Below are 17,743 nucleotides of genomic sequence, written 5' to 3'. Positions count from 1 at the left end.
AATTCTTGGATCTTGCTGTTTGAAGCACTAACATTGATAACCAGAGGAACTTGCAAAGGACCGTTTTTAGCCCTCAGTTCACAGGCGTTGGGCAGCCAAAGGGTAATGAAATTGTGATCTTAGTTTATTTCACAACACTGTAAGGTTTTGATTCACATGTACAGAACGGAACACACAATTCTGCTACACCAAGCCTTACGCATCTTGCATACGTGTACAGGGAGTTAGAATTCGTGGACACTTTTGATTTTAAAGAATATTGTAAGATGTGCAATATTGTGCAAACAGATGTATTTTTAGACTGGTGAAGTTGCAATAAAGCACAGAGGGATATCAAAGACCTGCAGCTGCATGTGCAATTGTTCTTTATTCATAGTGATAAATGGAATAGGTAAATATAACCAACTTGCCTAGGATTTCATGCATGTATAGAAAGTCATACATCCACAGGTACACATCAGTGAAAGCGGCAAATTATCATCTTTTACCATCTGTTCACGTCAACCAACAAGCAGGAGTTGTAACATCTCACCTGGGTCAAATCAGGTCAAAGACCAGGCCTTGGGTCAATTCAGGACAAAGCATACACGTTTTCTCAGTGAAGAAGGTGCCTGGGGCAAGGCGTCACCTCATGGTACGATTTTCTCCATGGCTTAACTGGTAACAATAGACACCTTGCCGTGATAAGAGTTCCCACGATATAGTCATCCCTACTGCATTGAGATCTAGTCTCATTTGTGTAACACACACACACACACACACACACACACACACACACACACACACACACACACACACACACACACACACACACACACACATACACACACACACACAAACACACACACACACAAACACATACACCTGAGAACAGAGAGGGGGGAGGGGAGACAGACAGACAGACAGACAAGCCAAATTCGTCGAGCCCCGTCCAATATGACAGGGTAGATCTTCTGGCGATCAATAAATGCAGCAATTGAGAATGTAATTTAGTCACCCTGGGACCTTAAAAAACCATCTAAGCACACTGTAAGCGAAAAAAAATACTGTACATGAAAGTCCTTCATTTTTCATGTATCACTTTATATGATAAAGAGGTTAACCAAGAAAGTATTGACTTGTATAGATAAATGACTTTGTAGAAATATTGATTACACAAAACTGGGTGTAGGGTGATTGACAGAGACAAGTTTATTCAACCATATGTGCGTTAATTGTGTATAATGGCAGTCTTTTAAGAGCACCCAAACACAATAACAGCTGGAAGAAATACAGGTTTGGTAGGTGCACAATGAGTAAGTAACCTTTAAACGTTGACATTTTCAATCGCTGCCCAGTGATCAAGTAAATGTGTGTGACTGTACACCGTGACTGTACACATTATAGAGCTCAGTGGTTTCTAATTATTGTACATAATATAGATTGTCAGAAAAAACAATCAACTTTTAAGACATTTCGCGCAGGAAATATTGCTAAGAGAATCATATAATATTGACACCATAACCTCTGTTCCAAGTAACTAAAATTACGTAACATGTAACACAGTAAACATCCAAGAAAACATAATCTTAAAATCGTAGAAACGCTACGCTTTGTGCGACATTAAGGTCATTCGAACTCGCGGATGAGCTGGATGGAGCACTTAAAAAAGGATGTATTTGTACTTGTATGTCGATATTGATGTCTGATGAAAATGATGCCCATGTACGTGTATGCAGATATGGTCAGTGATGTGCTCTTTATCTTCCACTTGCCTCCTCATATTATTAGCCTAGGAAGAAAGAAAAACTCACTCAATACATCGCAGTTTCTTACATACAAAGTATTGAAAGTAGACAAAGTGAGGCTTCTCTTTTTACTCACCTGGTACGCAACACTTCCTCTCAGCGGGTCCTCCACACAGCCCAGTCAGGTACTGGCCGTTACAGTAGTTACTGTCCATCTTACACTGACCTCCCGCGTTAGAACAGCCGCTGTCTCCTACAGACCATGTCTGGTGGTTGGATTCACCTGGTGGTTTATCATTAGGGAGATCATTATCTGGCAAAAGTGTTCGGTGATATATGTCAAACTGACCAAGATACAAATATTATATTCATGACGTCATATCATTATGGGCGGAAGACTTACATGAAGAGTCACACTGAAGGCAGCATCTCCTTAGTGCGTTGCCGCCACACTTGCCGGTCTCGTACCCCGCGACACACGTCCTTACAGAGTAGTCCTGACACTTCCCTCCCTGACTGGTGCACTGGGAGTCTGCAGGAGATGTCTGGTCCACAACTGTGACAATCAAAAAGCAACTTAAGATGACATACTCTATGTGAAAGGACAGGACAGGACATTTCTCTAGCCATGCAATGTTCCTGATGTATAAAACTAACATGGTGACTAACAATTTCCCAGTTAATTATACAAGAAAAGGAATACATGATTTAGGCACTATTTTAGAAAGTTGATAATCTGAAACATGTTAATACAACGTTCAACTTACCTGGCGCTTTTTGTTTTAAGTGGATGCCATGCTCGCTGCTGTACTTGAGTTTGTAGCGACTTCCTCCCTCGTACTTGTTACAGCGACACAAGATGGTGGACAGCTCTAGCTGGAACCGGTTGTCCTCAATCACATCGGAGATGTACCAGAGAGCAAACTCGTTCTGAAATTGGAAGCGTTCTCTATACGTTTGAATAATTTCAACAGAATCCAGCTGAGATCAATGAGGCTAATTATGGGCTCACACCATGTACATTCGTTTAGAGTTTTTACTTGCTTTGGAAGCAGGTTTTTTATTAAAGAGCTTTCCTTCGCATGTCTATATTTCTGACCATATTATGTCAAGATACCTGGTCATCCTCCACAAGGTCACAGACCCCGGTGTCTATGAAACAGCTGTCCTGAGCCCGGTAGCCGAAGTTGTGGATGTGCCTGCAGGAGATTGACGAGTCTCTGTATTTCGGCAGCAGCGAACGTGTCAGGCACTTGGTGAAGTCTGTTACCCACGATTGACCCTGGAATATGTACAAAAAAACAGGTTATCATGGTCATCTCTGCATAGCTTTTTCCTCAGGGTGGCGGATACATGTAGTCGAGCACCGAATTTCAACAGAGAGGGATCCCACATATTCAGTGCCTGAAATAATATAATCACGGTATTAGACACGGAAATTGAAAGTCCACTAGCTATAGGCATCAAATTTGGCATTTATTTTAGGTAGTGGGAAAATGTCAGTGGTATTGGGATACCTGTGTGTTAAACAGCCCTTTCTTCTTCTTGAGTCTCTCGCACAACAGACGGCCCTCCCGTGATGCGAACCCCTTTAAGCCACACGGGTGGCGCCGCTCCAGACAGTTGTAGAAGTCACAGTCTCCCTGCAGAGCCTTGGTCTCACAGTCAGACTGGATTGCTGAAAAAATGTATTGATTCAAAAGAATATTCATAATAAACATTGGCCAATGTGCAATGTGTTAGTGTATAAGCTGTTGGTATCAAATAAGGACAATAACAGCAACTTCATTGCTCAAAAATTGCATATGATACAACGTTGTATTACATACGACAACTTATACAATACTTGCAAACTAATGTGGATCTTAATGAACTCGTCATGGGACTTCGTTGTTGTCACTCACTATATATCAGCGGCTGAGACGTTCTGAAGGAAACTTTCAGAACATAATGGGGGAAAATACCTTCTTTTGGATCCTCTCGCCAAAGTTGAGTGGTAAAATCCAGGACTTTGGTCCAGACTTCGGTGGTCGCGTCCACAACCTGGTGAATCTCATCTGCCACCCCGTAGTCACACAAGCACTGGAGTCCGGTCATCAGGATCTATATTATAAAAAAATTGTGGATATGAAGTTAGGAAAGTTTGGCCTATCCTTGACCCTTGACGTTTGTGACATGCCCTCTGTCCTTATAGACAGATGATACATTGCAACAATGGCTTCCTTCAAAAACATTAGGCTGTCGTCTGCTTCGCGCGTCTCGTGTGCGTCTCGCGAGAGCTTATCTGCGCGAGAGTTGAACGGAGCTGGAAAGTAGTGCACAGTATTTTGATATAAAAAATGCAACAATGCATTTGCAACCTATGTACTGCAATATAGCCTGAAAATAGTAAAGGTTGCAAAAACCAAAACAATCGTTTGAGTGACTATGTAGTTACGTATGACAAAGAGCCGCAAAGTAAAATACTAGCAAACCGGTCAAGTATAGCGCTAGCACTCAAGATCACTCATCTTCTTCACGCTAGAAGCATATTTTACGGTCCTGCTCACTTGTTCTATAGCCGAGGCGCTGTCTTCTCCAAGAAAGTCGTCAGCTTCAAACACATCCCACAGCGCTTGTTTGTTTGTCCAGAAGACCTTGCAGAACCTGTCTCCACTCTCTGTGTAGCAGGTCGGGTGAGAGGTAAAGGCCAAAGTCTTCACTTCATCACAGGTGTAGGAGTTTGACTTGTATATGGGCACGAGAGCCTTCATGAGACACTTCCGGACATCGTCTATCCATGCTTTTCCCTGCAGAATACAGATCATCATTTTGTAACGACGACTTTTTACAAGCATTTCATACAGCTACCAGATACACGTCAATCATTGGGAATCGAGGACTGAGAAACATAATAATACAGCAAACATAATACAATTTCACCTCATCATCGAAGTCGTTGTAGTATGTGCTGAACTTGGTACAGTATCGGTGTCCGTAGCCGACCGGGTAGCCCTTCGCTCCGCATGTGTATTTATCTTCTAAACATTTTGTGTAGAAATCACAGTTTCCGTCTTCTGCGTACTGCAGACACGTCTGTTCAGAGAGCGACTCTGCAAATAGATTCCAGCTACATGATTGATTTGAGCCCACATCATGAGACAGATTGTTTACTATACTGTAGAGTAGTCTCTAAAAACGTCTAGGAAGTCTAGAACCCTTTTCTCCAAAGATAATTCACACAGATGCTGTTCATAAATCCGCCAGAGCTGACCTTTTCAATGTATTGCCGTGACTCCAACAGAAGGTGTTAACTACCATCACAACATGTATGTTACGTTTGGTTGCTGTCCAAACCAATCCGAAGTCTTTATCGTGACCTACCTACTAATCAAGTTCTTTACCTTATGGCAATATTCGCTCAGAGGTTGCTTGCAACTCACATCCAAACGATGGATCTTTTTGGGTAAAAGATCATGTGCGGTTAAGTTATTGATATGCGATATAAGTAACTGATAGAACCGAGCTGGTAATTGTTAGAGTCGATGGATTTATAATGCCCACATGCCGCAGTAAAGTAGACGTATATACATCACGCCATGCTTTATGACTCTCCTTGAACGTACATACAAACGTATACGTAGTTTTAGACCTTTTTTATGCTAACCTGTACTTCTACTATAGCTGACTCATTGGTACCTAGGTAGGTTCGAGTAAGGTACCAATGAGTCAGCTATAGAGTCATCACAGAGAATGGCTCAGAGCCAACATACCCCTTACAAAATATTAGTCTCATACTTAATAATATACTGTCAATATTGAATTATTTGAATTGAAACAGCTCCTCTTAAGAAAAAAGGACACGTACGATAAAACTACCAAACTACGATATTGCTATGATCATGGGTTGTGCTGATAATTACCACAGGTAATTCGTACAGATCTCAGCGATAAGCCTGTAGCACCTGACCTTTGAACTTATTGCGGAGACTCAAAGAACTGGTTTGTTATGTTTTGGTGCTGTCAGAATAATCTCAAGGTCTTGACCTCACCATTCATCAACTTCTCACCTTATGGCAATATTCGGGTTCTTTGGAGTTACAAAATCGAGATAAAAGTGTATGACAACGGCCCTAACAGTCAATCAATGCATGGCAAACATGTTCGTAGGTTGCCATTGACACTAGTGGACGGTTGGGTCTATTATTGCCTCGATGAAAGTCCTACGAATGTGACCAAAAGTATCGGGTCTTCCAGTGGTTCATAAACCTCTTTAATAAAATATTGACAAGAGAAGGTACTGCCAACACAGGTTTTATCCGAGTGTCTACACTGTCAAGAAAGCTATTCCTTGGTAAATATATTATGCATTTCAACCCATATAGTCATCACAGTTCCGCTCGCAACAACATTGGAAGCCTGTGTAGTTGAAGGAAGCCTTCACTACTGGCGCTCACTGTGCTATAATGTTCTATAATAAAGTGTAACTGTCTTACCGGCTGTAGAACCTCCCAGGACCAGCACCAAAAGCACTGATCCGGTGGAAAACAACATCTTAGACGCCGTAGAAGAACGACGTCTTGATTTCTTCCAACCTCGATCCCGTGCAGAGCCCAAAGGACGTGTAGCTCAACACAATGGCGCTGGCTCGCAGGTAACTTCGCGCAAAATCCGGTTTGTGTGACGTCATACGTGAAGGTTCTGCATTCATTATTCCTTTCGCTAGGTGCCATTGTTGAGTGGTGGCTCGAGTTGGGTTCGAGGATGACTTTGCTTCATTTTGGCTATATGTCATTCAGTTATAGGAAAAGACATTTGGCCACGTTATGTTCTTTATCGTGCAGACATTTTAACGCATGGATTCATTAGATGGTAAGATGTAATTTGGAATATTCCAACCCTTTGATTAAGAGCAAATTATTTGCATTGTACAACATATGAACGTTTGATGATGCAAAATATCAGCAAAGACCAAGGATGGCAAGAAAGATAATAAGAGCTAACCATGCCAAAACCATGCCATTTAGGCTGTATTCGATCTAACATCCGAACACAACATCGTAGTCTTCAAAATGCTGTGCATAAGTCGTTTCACATTTGCTCACTTATCAGTAGCTTTATTTTGGTGTCAAAACTTGATCGACATTCTGTACTAAAAACAAAAGTATTGATCATGACCCTTGCAATGATCTCCAGAAAAACATATAGAAACAGTAACGTGTACGGAGTGCGCAAACACAAACAGACGGGCACACCACATCACACACACTGATAAGTCAAAAACAATACTTTGCTCCTTAGGCGGTAGAGAAACAACATTACACTTGAAAAGCCAGGTGTGACAGGCAACGTAATGGAAGTCTTGTTTACCAGTAAATAATGTGACACTGATCTGATCAATGAGGGTTTAAATCAGTACAATTCATCATGGTACATCTGCTTTGAAAATTCACAACAACAACAACAACAACAACAGCATGTGAGTTAGATAATGCTAGAGTACAAGGTGAACGGAAATTATGGCATCTCATAAAAATAGTGGCCAACAAGTATTTGGAAAACACTAAACATAAAATATAAAACACTAAACAGTTACTTAACAAAATGCATGATAACGTACAACATGCCAGATACAAGTTAGCTTAAGATCTGTGTAGATTGTGAAAACTAAGGCACCTGAGTGATTTTCTGCCCGCATATTATATACCCAGGGATTCAGTGACACATGGGGAATGCAACTAGAAAACTGAGCAACATGGTGACAGGGCCTATGCTGTAGCTGGGTCTAATGATCTCTAATACCTGTACAATCTTAAGTCATCCATATCTTTGTTGAGTAAGTTCTCTACCCTCATCAAAACATACTGTATCCAGGAAAATCTCACCACCATGATGTGTATCTCGCTGCATGCATTTCAATGTAATTGCAATGCCATCACTTTGGTGTTAAGTTGCAATAAAATCTGTCACATTCTATGTATCATATACATGAACTCCAAGATAACAAGAAACAGTAACAAACAATCTGAGAAATGCAACTTAACCTTAAGTCTTTGACACACCATCAAATGTTATTTCAGGCCATTAGGTCATTGGAATGTGCTGACATGCTCTCTGAAGTCTGTCTACCATGGTGTCATACACCGCAGTGTTGAGGTTCAGACGATCGTCGATGTGGACAGGGTCTGGTGTGCTCCACACCCCACCCCATGTCAGGCCAGCGGCTTGGACTTTACCGATGAAGCAGGTCGCATCACTGTCACTTTGGCCTGGAAAAGATTTTGGTGAAGTCTATTGATAATGGACACTTATGAGTGAACGAAAATGACGACAAATATTTCCTAAAAGTGATCTTATATACTTGAAAATGGGTTATAAAAAAAATTCCATCGTCATGCATTATTGTGTAAGTAATTGTGCGTGTATCTGTCAGTGCATGTACCTCTTAAGCACGAGCTGTTGCAGAGTGTTCCATCTGGTCGCTGGACGTTCATGTCGATGGCGTGGCCGACAAAATGGTTGCTCCGGCTGGACGGTGTGACAATCGCTCCGGTAATAGGCACTCCAACCTTCCGCCATGACTGTGTTATGTATACCTATAACCGCAACTTGAGTATTAGATGTATCCATTTACCGACAGAAATGTCAACATAAGGTTGGTGTGTTGGTGTTAACTTACCAACACACATTTGATCATTTTGATTCAAAAGAATGTCACCAGCAAAATAGCAACACTTTCAAGTTATTGAGAATTAATTCCAGAGGATTATTGGCTATAGCAGTGCACTATTCGTTATAGGTGATTTAAAGTTACTAGAGTAAAGGATTTAGGCACATGATTTATTCTATGGTGTAGTATAAGTGTGTTATACATTAATAAATGGTACCTTACCCTGACATTGCATTCTGTAGCCGCTGTGTTAATTTTGTCCATGGAGTCCCTGAAGCCATCTTCCACGTGAATCGGGTCACCCACAAACCTGGTATTGCTGTAAGGGCGAACAGTGCAAGACGAACCTGCGAAAGAGAGGTGATTTCCAACATGAAAAAACTACATGCATTAAAACGTAAAACTATACACTCAGTGACAGAACATGGTTAAGCGCTAGCAACCATATATAATAAGTAGTCCATTATGATCATACTTGAACCACGGATAAACACGCATAAGGGATTGGTTTCATTTTTATTCTCTGATGATGAATCTTGCAGCTATTCCTTGCCATGCAACATACCTGCAGTTGACGTGCCTTGACCAAAACCCTGGCCTCTGAGCCACTGGGCTCTTGCTACAACATCGTTGGCATAGTCCCCGCCCGTTGTGCCTACATCCATGCCTGCGTATGTTTGCACGTTACCACAGCCCGCGTTGTATCCAGAGATGCCGCCTAAATGAAATTATATTGAGTAACAGAGCATGCAAATAGGGGGTTCAATATGTTACCCTAGCATGCAAATAGGGGGTTCAATATGTTACCCTAGCATGCAAAAGACTGTACTGCAATTGGTATACAACTGGTCATGTTCATCAACCCTGAACTTGGCTGTAGGTAGATTGCATTTACCATTACTCTAATGTGTCAACAGTCGCATATGGTACAGTGTATTTAGTTCGTATTCCTTGCAATGCAACGTCACAAGCATGATTTTAGGTCAACTAGACAGTTAATGCATCAAAAGAAGAAATTTAAGTCTGGATATTGTGCTGAATTGTGTTGCCAAAACAGATACTCCATATCTTTAGTTTTTAAGTTTTATTTTTGATAGATATCAATGTCTGTAACAGGATATCTAAATCATAAAAATGATTGTGTAAGAGAATGATCCTACCCTTGAGAGCCATTTCAGCTGTCCAGTCAGAGTGCTTGTTTTTCACACAATTGATGGTGTCGATAAGAATCTGGGTGCCTTGTTTAATGTGCTCTGTGCTGTATGGTCCACCGACAATGGTGTGGTAACGTATGTCAACCTAAGGAAAGTCATAGTTAGAAAACAGGTCGGATAAAAGATAATAAAGTATTGATGTCTGCATGGTTGAGATTATTCAATTTCGCAGTCAGAAACATTATATCAAGGACATGACATGTAACTTAATGCTTAATAATATTTTTTATGAATGCATACCTGCATGAGGCCAAAGCCATTGCCATGGTCTCCATATCCATTGGCGTCCAGAGCGTTTCCTGCCCGTGACTCCCGGCTGATTATTGCAGCAATGACGGCAGGGTCCATGTTCTTAGCTGTTGTGGCCTCCTCTATCTGAGACTTGTAGTTGTTTAAACGGGAGAGGTCATTTCTCGCCAGCTGTTGGGAAGCCGGAACACCTGAATGTGAAATAGGTCAATTAGATTCAATGTTAGTCTTTGTCCATGCCACAACCAAACTAATATTGTGTTTAAGTATTTTTTTTCATTTGATCTGAATACAACATTAAAAAGACCGTACCGTTGTAGTTTAGGCCATCTTGATTCGCAGTTGTCTGTGAGGCTCCTGTCGTGTCCACATTCATGATGTTTCCATAGTTTCCTGTAGAACGATGTAGAAATACAGTATATCACATGAGCGATTAACTCAGTTCACACTTTGAAACAAGAGAGGCTGTTTTAGTGAAAAATGCCAATAATGCTGTGGATTTCATAAGACATTAAATGTTTGAAGATATTTGTGAAGCATCTCACCAGAAGCACCTCCTGTTGAACCGGAATCACCTGTTATAAAAAGAAAATTTGATTTTTTTTTAGTTCAAAATGACCTGTAGAAGGGTAAATGCGAGATAACTACCTCTCATTTTCATTTGGTTACTGTTGTTAATCCATATCCAGTCTTACAGAAATGACAAAATCCAAGTGTCATAACATCTACAAAAGGTGACCCTGGATTTAAAGGACTAACAAAATAACACTGAGAAAGTGTCCTTAATAGCATTGTCCGCCCACCCATAGTTCCATAAATCATCCATATATTGAACTGTGAATATTAGTATTAATGTACATGCAATAACTATATACTTTAAACCAAAATGAAAACAGTAGGGACCATTATGTGCATTCCGTCAGGATCCACATTTGGTAATTGATATATAAATGCATCACTAATGTAATAAGTGCAGGTAAGGTCCAGAACAAATGTCTCTATAAGTCCATTACTACCATTTGCAAGTCCCAAAAGCCTCTGAAACTCACCTGATCCTGAGGAACTACCACCAGGACCTGTAAAAATGGAACATGGTGACTTTCATCACATCTTCAAAAGCATTTCCTAATCAAAGCACAGAGATCTGTAGATACAGGCGTTACAACCATGCGCCAATGAGTCAGAGACGATCGATCGATCGATAGATAGATAGATAGCCCGCATACACAAAAAAGTAAATATATGGGTTCCAGGAGAGTTTTACAAACTGAAAACATCTGAGCATTAACAGTTTTAGGTACAACAGAACTAATGTATTAATTAGTGTTATGATGATAATGTCATTTTCATTACATTGCTTTTACAGAAGTTCTTTTTGTCATTCAAATTAGGTAGGGACTCACCTGGGACACAACACTTCCTCTCAGCGGGCCCTCCACACATCCCAGTCTGGTACTGACCGTGACAGTAGTTACTGTCCATCTTACACTGACCCCCCGCGTTAGAACAGCCGCTGTCTCCTGCAGACCACGTCTGGTGGTTGGCTTGACCTGATGGTTCAAGATTAGAGATCATCTTTATTGAGATATGAAGCATGAAAAACTGTTCATGATGTCATATTCGTGAGGGCTGAATCCAATAGCACACTAAAACATGGTGGATGGTATATTAGTGCCTTTGTATATTTCACTTGAATGATGAATAGGTCCTGGAATAGATTTTACTCAACAAGAAATAAAATGACATGAAATACATAAATGCAGATAATACTTTGCAAATTAGGTATCTTAAATGAGCAATACACATTAGTGTAGATGGCAATAATCAATGATAGGGTTTTAAAATGTTGATATAGACGTGTTCTGCATGACAACTGTCAATGAAATGCAAATGAGATTTGTCATTTTTAATAAATACCCAAAAGGAAAACGGCATACTAAGATAATGATAATTCCAAATATTGGTAAATCTTACACAAGTCTATGACAACATCAAGAATCATATCTTAGGACAGAAGACTTACATGAAGAGTCACAATGAAGGCAGCATCTTCTTAATGCGTTACCACCACACTTGCTGGTCTCATACCCTGCTAGACACGGCCGTACAGAGTAGTCCTGACACTTCCCTCCCTGACTGGTGCACGGCAAGTCCGCAGGAGATGTCTGGTCTACGACTGCAAGAATCATGAAAAAGCAACTTGAAATGAAATTCTTTATGTTAAAGTACAGGGCTTTATTCATGAGATGTTCCTCATACCTAAACCAACATCGTAACTACGCCATGGGAAAGCAACAAAAGAAAAATCAAAACTAACAAATTTTAGGACGTTATTTGACAATGCTACGTATTTTACTAACATGTTGCTTTTACACTGTTTCTTACCCGGTGCTTTCTGTTTTAAGTAGATGCCGTGCTCGCTGCTGTACTTGAGCTTGTAGCGACTTCCTCCCTCATACTTGTTACAGCGACACAAGATGGTGGACAGCTCTAGCTGGAACCGGCTGTCCTCAACCACATCAGAGATGTACCAGAGAGCAAACTCATTCTGGAATTGGAAGTGTTTTTTCAGTTACAGTAACATTCTTCCAGCAGAACAAGGTACCAGAACTTCGCATCATTACAAAAAAAGGACTAATGGTGAACCCAAGCCATGTACATGCACAGCTTTCACTTCAACTACAGAGCTTTCGCTGGGATTTGGAAGCAGTATTTTGCATGACTTTGTGTATAATTAACAGCCTCCAGTTTAATTTGGGAATTCCAGTTTGATGTGGAACTACCTTTCCATATTCCACATTTCAGTAATCTTAAACCCAAGTGGCTTAACATCACATATGGTAGGTGAAAATGAAGTTGAAAATATGCGACATTGACGACCCCCTGGGGATTAGCCTAATTTTCCAGTTCCTAGAATTCTGCCTCTAGTTTTTTGCAGAATTCTGGCTTCAATGTTCATAATTTTCATTTTTAACTTCATTTTCACCTACCAGATGTGATATTAAACCATTTGGGTTTAAGATCACTGAAATGTGGGAGGTAGTCCCAAATTAAACTGGAATTCTCAAATTAAGCTGGAGGCTGTACTACTATATTTCTGAGTATATGTCAAGATACCTGGTTGTCCTCCACAAGGTCACAGACTCCGGTGTCTATGAAACAGCTGTCCTGAGCCCGGTACCCGAAGTTATGGATGTGCCTGCAGGAGATTGACAAGTCTCTGTACTTCGGCAGCAGCGAACGTGTCAGGCACTTGGTGAAGTCTGTTACCCACGATTGGCCCTGGTATATGTACAAAAAAAAAAAAACGTTATCATGTTTATCATGGAGAATAGCTTTTTCCTCAGGTTGGCGGATACATGTGGACGAGTACTGAGTTTCAACAGAGAGTGAGCCCACATATGCACTGCTTGCCTGAAATGATATAATCATGGTATTAGACACATTGAAATTCATTTACACATCAAATTTGGCATATATTTTAGGTAGTGGAACGTCATATTAGCAGCGGAATACCTGTGTGTTAAACAGTCCTTTCTTCTCCTTGAGTCTCTCGCACAACAGACGGCCCTCCCGTGATGCGAACCCCTTTAAGCCACACGGGTGGCGCCGCTCCAGACAGTTGTAGAAGTCACAATCGCCTTGTAGTGCCTTGGCCTCACAGTCAGACTGGATTGCTGAAAAATATTGTCTGCTCGTAACAACGACACACACTCAATGTGCAACGATATCAAATCCTATCAGCTAGCCGTGGTAGCTTTTCTCACAAATGTATGATAGTGTCCAAGATGTTAGTCTCAAATAATAATAACAGCAACAGCAACTTTATTACCTAAAAATTGTACAACTTATGGCAACGTGTTCAACGATTATGGAAAAAATCTACTTTACATGTTCACATGTACAAAAGACTTTGTAGTTCATGATATAACTAGGTATTCTCCAAGCAGAGGCTTCGATCGAGAGGGGTAGTTTTGTCCGGGATTTTTAACGTTCCTCTAAAAATTACAAAACTACCCCTCTCGATCGAAGCCTCTGCTTGGGGAATAATAACTAGGCAGTTTTTAATGTACTGTCCTATATTTACAATACATGGTTTATCGCATTCATTATAAATCCATCATCTGTTGCCATTATGTCTATCGCCACTGTTCCTCAATATTCAAGGAAACGTTCGCGGCAGTTTATGGAACTGCTTTGCCATCACTATGTATCTGTACAGGAAAGACAATATCAATCTGAGGCGTTGTGAAGGAAACATCCATTAAAACAGGGGAAAATACCCTCTTTTGGATCCTCTCGCCAAAGTTGAGTTGTGAAATCCAGGACTTTGGTCCAGGCATCGCTGGTCGCGTCCACAACCTGGTGTATCTCATCTGCCACCCCATAGTCACACAAGCACTGGAGTCCGGTCATCAGGATCTAGAAACATAAAACAAAATGTTAATATTAAAGTCTAGCCTACCCATGGCATATCCTCTGTCCTTGTAGCGGACGACATTGCAACAAATGCTACCCTCAAAACTTTGGACTGTCGTTTCAGCATTTTACGCGACTCGCGAGCTTATTTGTGCGAGAGTTGATCGGAGCTGGAAAGTGCTGTATTTTCGTACAAAAATGCATTATATTTTGTAATCTATGCCTCGCAATATCACCGCTAAAGTTGATTGAAAACATTAAAGGTGGCAAAACAATAAATTGCGTAAGTCCATGTTGTCAAGGAGGGGCAAATTTTGAAAGTAAAATACTGACAGTAAACTACTCTGCTATCTTTTCTACCGTAAAAAGCATATTTCACAGTAATTCTACTCACTTGTTCTATAGCCAAGGCACTGTCTTCTCCAAGAAAGTCGTCAGCTTCAAACACATCCCACAGCGCTTGCTTGTTTGTCCAGAAGACCTTGCAGAACCTGTCCCCACTCTCTGTGTAGCAGGTCGGGTGAGAGGTGAAGGCCAAGGTCTTCACTTCATCACAGGTGTAGGAGTTGGACTTGTATATGGGCACGAGAGCCTTCATGAGGCACTTGCGGACATCGTCTATCCATGCCTTCCCCTGTAAAATGAAGCGATCACTATCTTGTAACTAAAATGATACTTACAAACATCGTAGTCAGATACACGTCAAATGTTTAGCCTCTTTAGCAGTACGCCTTTGCGTTTTGTTTTGGTAAGGGAGGCGGCTTGCGCTAAGCCGTGCACAATAAGAGGTGACATACAATAAGAAAACAGCATATCATGGATAAGCAAACAAAAACGCCCAACCGTAAGCCTACTAAGGTAACGTTAAGGTGATAGCATGATGTACAGAACTAACCGCATTGGAATTCTTACCTCAGCATTGAAGTCGTTGTAGTATGTACTGAACTTGGTACAGTACCGATGTCCGTAGCCGACAGGGTAGCCCTTCGCTCCGCATGTGTATTTATCTTCTAAACACTCCGTGTAGAAATCACAGTTTCCGTCTTCTGCGTACTGCAGACACGTCTGCTCAGAGAGCGACTCTGCCAAAAAATTACAGCTACATGATTGATTTTAGCCCACTAGACAGATTGTTTACGGTACTGTACAAAAATGGGAGTAGTCTCTGAAAACGTCTAAGAAGTGCAGCACCTTTTCGCTAAAGATAAGTCGCACAAATACTGAACATAAATCCGCCACAGTTGACCTTTTCAACTTCTCGCCGTGACTCCAACAACAGGTATTAGCATACCATAACAACACGTATGTTACGTCTGGGTGCTATCCAAACAAATCCGAGGTCTTTATCGTGACCTGTCTACTAACCAAGTTCTTACCCTATGGCAATATTTGGTCAGAATATGCTTGAAACTCATACCAAAACGATAGGTCTATTGATGAAAATGAGCATGTGCGATAATTGACATGTTGCATATGCAACTGATATATTAAACCAAGCCTGGTAGTTATTAGAAGCATTCAGTTATGAATACCCACTTGTCGAAGTAAAGTAGACAAGAACGGCCTGCTACATGACTCTCCAGAACACTAGTTCATGTACATATACGTACAGCGGGTTAAGACTTTACTATGCTAACCTGTACTTAACTAAAGCTGACTCATTGGTAAACATGTCGCTATTGGATTAGAATTTCATTCGGAGCCTTCATACTCATAGCAGCCATGGGTCGTCTTTTGGGTGTTGTTTAATATTTTAGGAACGGTTTCTACTATCGTCTTCAAATGGCTGGATTTGAAGCCTCAGGGCGACTGCTGTGGAGGCTAGCATTCAACAAGAATAACAAAACATTCGCGAAACATAAACGCCATTTGGAAGGCACTTGCGCGATTGTATTACTATCAAGAAAACAATGACCGTATATAAACTTAATATGCTGTGTTGGTAACGGTTGAACTGTATTCAGTAGTAATTCTAACAGCCAGTCACTACGATGAACTACATAGTCAACCTCGAAGTTATTTGTACCCGACAAGGTGAGTCATAATCAAACCCATGTGGAGTTTACCTATACCAATACAAGGTGTGTAATTGGCATTTACATATTTGTCAGAGTAACACAAACGAATCTCGATCGTCCGGGCAGTCAACCTGTTACAAAAGCTAAACTGAGAGTAACAGTGCGTGTTGTATAAAGCCTATGGACAAAAATCTTGACAAAGGGGACTTTCTGTCCACATTGAGGGTCATTAACCAGTACTTACTGATAAGGAAGGCAGCCATATTCGCCTATTAGTATATGACAGCTCCTCTCACGACAACAGCGGCCATGGTAAGGTGTTACAGAAACTACTGGCTACCCTATACCCTAATGTCCCTAATGTTGTACAAAAGCGAAGTGTAAGTACTGTAACTATCTTACCGACTGTAGAGCCTCCAAGAGCGAGCAGCAGAAGCACAGATCCGGTGTAAAAGAACATCTTAGACGCCATTAAACGGCGGTGTCTTGTTTTTTCCAACCCCACTTCCTTGTCGGGGGACCTGAGCGCACACACGTACTCAGTACAATAGAGCTGGCGCAGTGCCAACATCGCACAAGATCTGGTTTCCGTGACGTCACGTGTTCTGCAATTATTGATCTTCTCGCTAGATGACGTTGGTGAGAAGTCGGTGTGGATGCATGTGGTTTGCTTTCAGATTACCTTCGTATGTCTCATATAGAATAACCCAACATTTCTACCTGGACATACAGTATCCTCTTGATGTAGCAGAATTTCTTTTTTTCCTATTCATAACGTTAGATGAGCGTAACAGGTCTACAACTCTAACTTAAGGAGGCTAAATCTATCCTGGACCACACTTTTGCAATTTGTCTCTAACAGCTTTGTAGTTGTGCCTAAGTCAGTTTGTTCCTTCCTCTTCATACATTGGTACTTGTCGGTTTGTAACATGCTAAGAGATGTCAATGGTCATCACCTAAAAACGCTTGACGAACACAAACATGCTACGCGTGTTGCTGGAAGAAGATACCGTTGGAACCATACTATTTTTGCAAGTGGACAATATTAATCTTAAGAATGTCCATATATTCCACTGTGTACCTATCCTGTATGATTGGGAAAAGAGATCACATAGGCATATGTGATGTTATATCATTATCAATATTGTACCCAAGCTCTAAGGATGGACACTAGATGTTCCACGTGAGTTTGTGACCCATTTTGTAGCATGTAATGTTTGGCAACCACACGATGTATGTTTACATGTATATATCAGAAGGTCTTTAGTTTGATCCCGACCGACCTGTTTGTGTTCTCTTCATGGATTTGCACACTGGTAGGAGCTGAGGGGATGTTTGAGGAGGGGAGGTCCCATGTTTGAGGAGAATCACACTTTGCATGTTAAAGACCCCCATACTTATTGATAAGAGTTGGGCACAACCTGGTGTGCAATGTATAGCTTAACACAGATCAGTCCCTTACACTAG

The 17,743-nt window shown here is 41.1% G+C and overlaps 2 protein-coding genes across 2 annotated transcripts; both read right to left on the bottom strand.

The window, feature by feature from the left end:
• Positions 1-1,062: 1,062 nt before the first annotated feature.
• LOC136420799 (uncharacterized) lies at positions 1,063-4,512 on the bottom strand. Its single transcript, XM_066407904.1, has 8 exons — positions 4,277-4,512; positions 3,692-3,830; positions 3,245-3,405; positions 2,845-3,009; positions 2,495-2,657; positions 2,131-2,283; positions 1,864-2,010; positions 1,063-1,771 (listed from the first exon to the last, which is right to left on the bottom strand). The coding sequence occupies exons 1-8, from the start codon at positions 4,478-4,480 to the stop codon at positions 1,767-1,769; spliced, it is 1,137 nt and encodes a 378-aa protein (XP_066264001.1). The 5' UTR covers positions 4,481-4,512; the 3' UTR covers positions 1,063-1,766.
• A 2,283-nt stretch (positions 4,513-6,795) lies between these two features.
• Positions 6,796-16,890, bottom strand: LOC136420796 (uncharacterized). The gene is made up of 18 exons (XM_066407899.1): positions 16,679-16,890; positions 15,171-15,340; positions 14,653-14,892; positions 14,123-14,261; positions 13,356-13,516; positions 12,957-13,121; positions 12,225-12,387; positions 11,863-12,015; positions 11,243-11,389; positions 10,889-10,915; positions 10,385-10,414; positions 10,152-10,232; positions 9,831-10,030; positions 9,537-9,675; positions 8,942-9,094; positions 8,599-8,723; positions 8,149-8,302; positions 6,796-7,975 (listed from the first exon to the last, which is right to left on the bottom strand). Exons 1-18 carry the CDS (start codon positions 16,845-16,847, stop codon positions 7,791-7,793), a joined length of 2,601 nt encoding a protein of 866 aa, XP_066263996.1. The 5' UTR covers positions 16,848-16,890; the 3' UTR covers positions 6,796-7,790.
• Positions 16,891-17,743: the final 853 nt, after the last annotated feature.

This window comes from Branchiostoma lanceolatum, chromosome 15, assembly GCF_035083965.1.
Source record: "Branchiostoma lanceolatum isolate klBraLanc5 chromosome 15, klBraLanc5.hap2, whole genome shotgun sequence".
Lineage (NCBI taxonomy): Eukaryota > Metazoa > Chordata > Leptocardii > Amphioxiformes > Branchiostomatidae > Branchiostoma > Branchiostoma lanceolatum.
The sequence above is the reverse complement of the archived record's forward strand: the minus strand, read 5'-3'. Positions and strand labels throughout refer to the sequence as shown.

Excerpts from the sequence above, each read along its gene's own strand:
- LOC136420799 (XM_066407904.1), bottom strand. The coding sequence starts at position 4,480 with ATGAAGGCTCTCGTGCCCATATACAAGTCAAACTCCTACACCTGTGAT. Across the intron at positions 3,406-3,691 it reads GCGAGAGGATCCAAAAGAAG|CAATCCAGTCTGACTGTGAG; the intron begins GTATTTTCCCCC and ends ACATTTTTTCAG. Across the intron at positions 2,011-2,130 it reads CCTTCAGTGTGACTCTTCAT|GTGAATCCAACCACCAGACA; the intron begins GTAAGTCTTCCG and ends ATAAACCACCAG.
- LOC136420796 (XM_066407899.1), bottom strand. The coding sequence starts at position 16,847 with ATGTTGGCACTGCGCCAGCTCTATTGTACTGAGTACGTGTGTGCGCTC. Across the intron at positions 14,893-15,170 it reads ACAACGACTTCAATGCTGAG|GGGAAGGCATGGATAGACGA; the intron begins GTAAGAATTCCA and ends TTCATTTTACAG. Across the intron at positions 7,976-8,148 it reads CAACAGCTCGTGCTTAAGAG|GCCAAAGTGACAGTGATGCG; the intron begins GTACATGCACTG and ends AATCTTTTCCAG.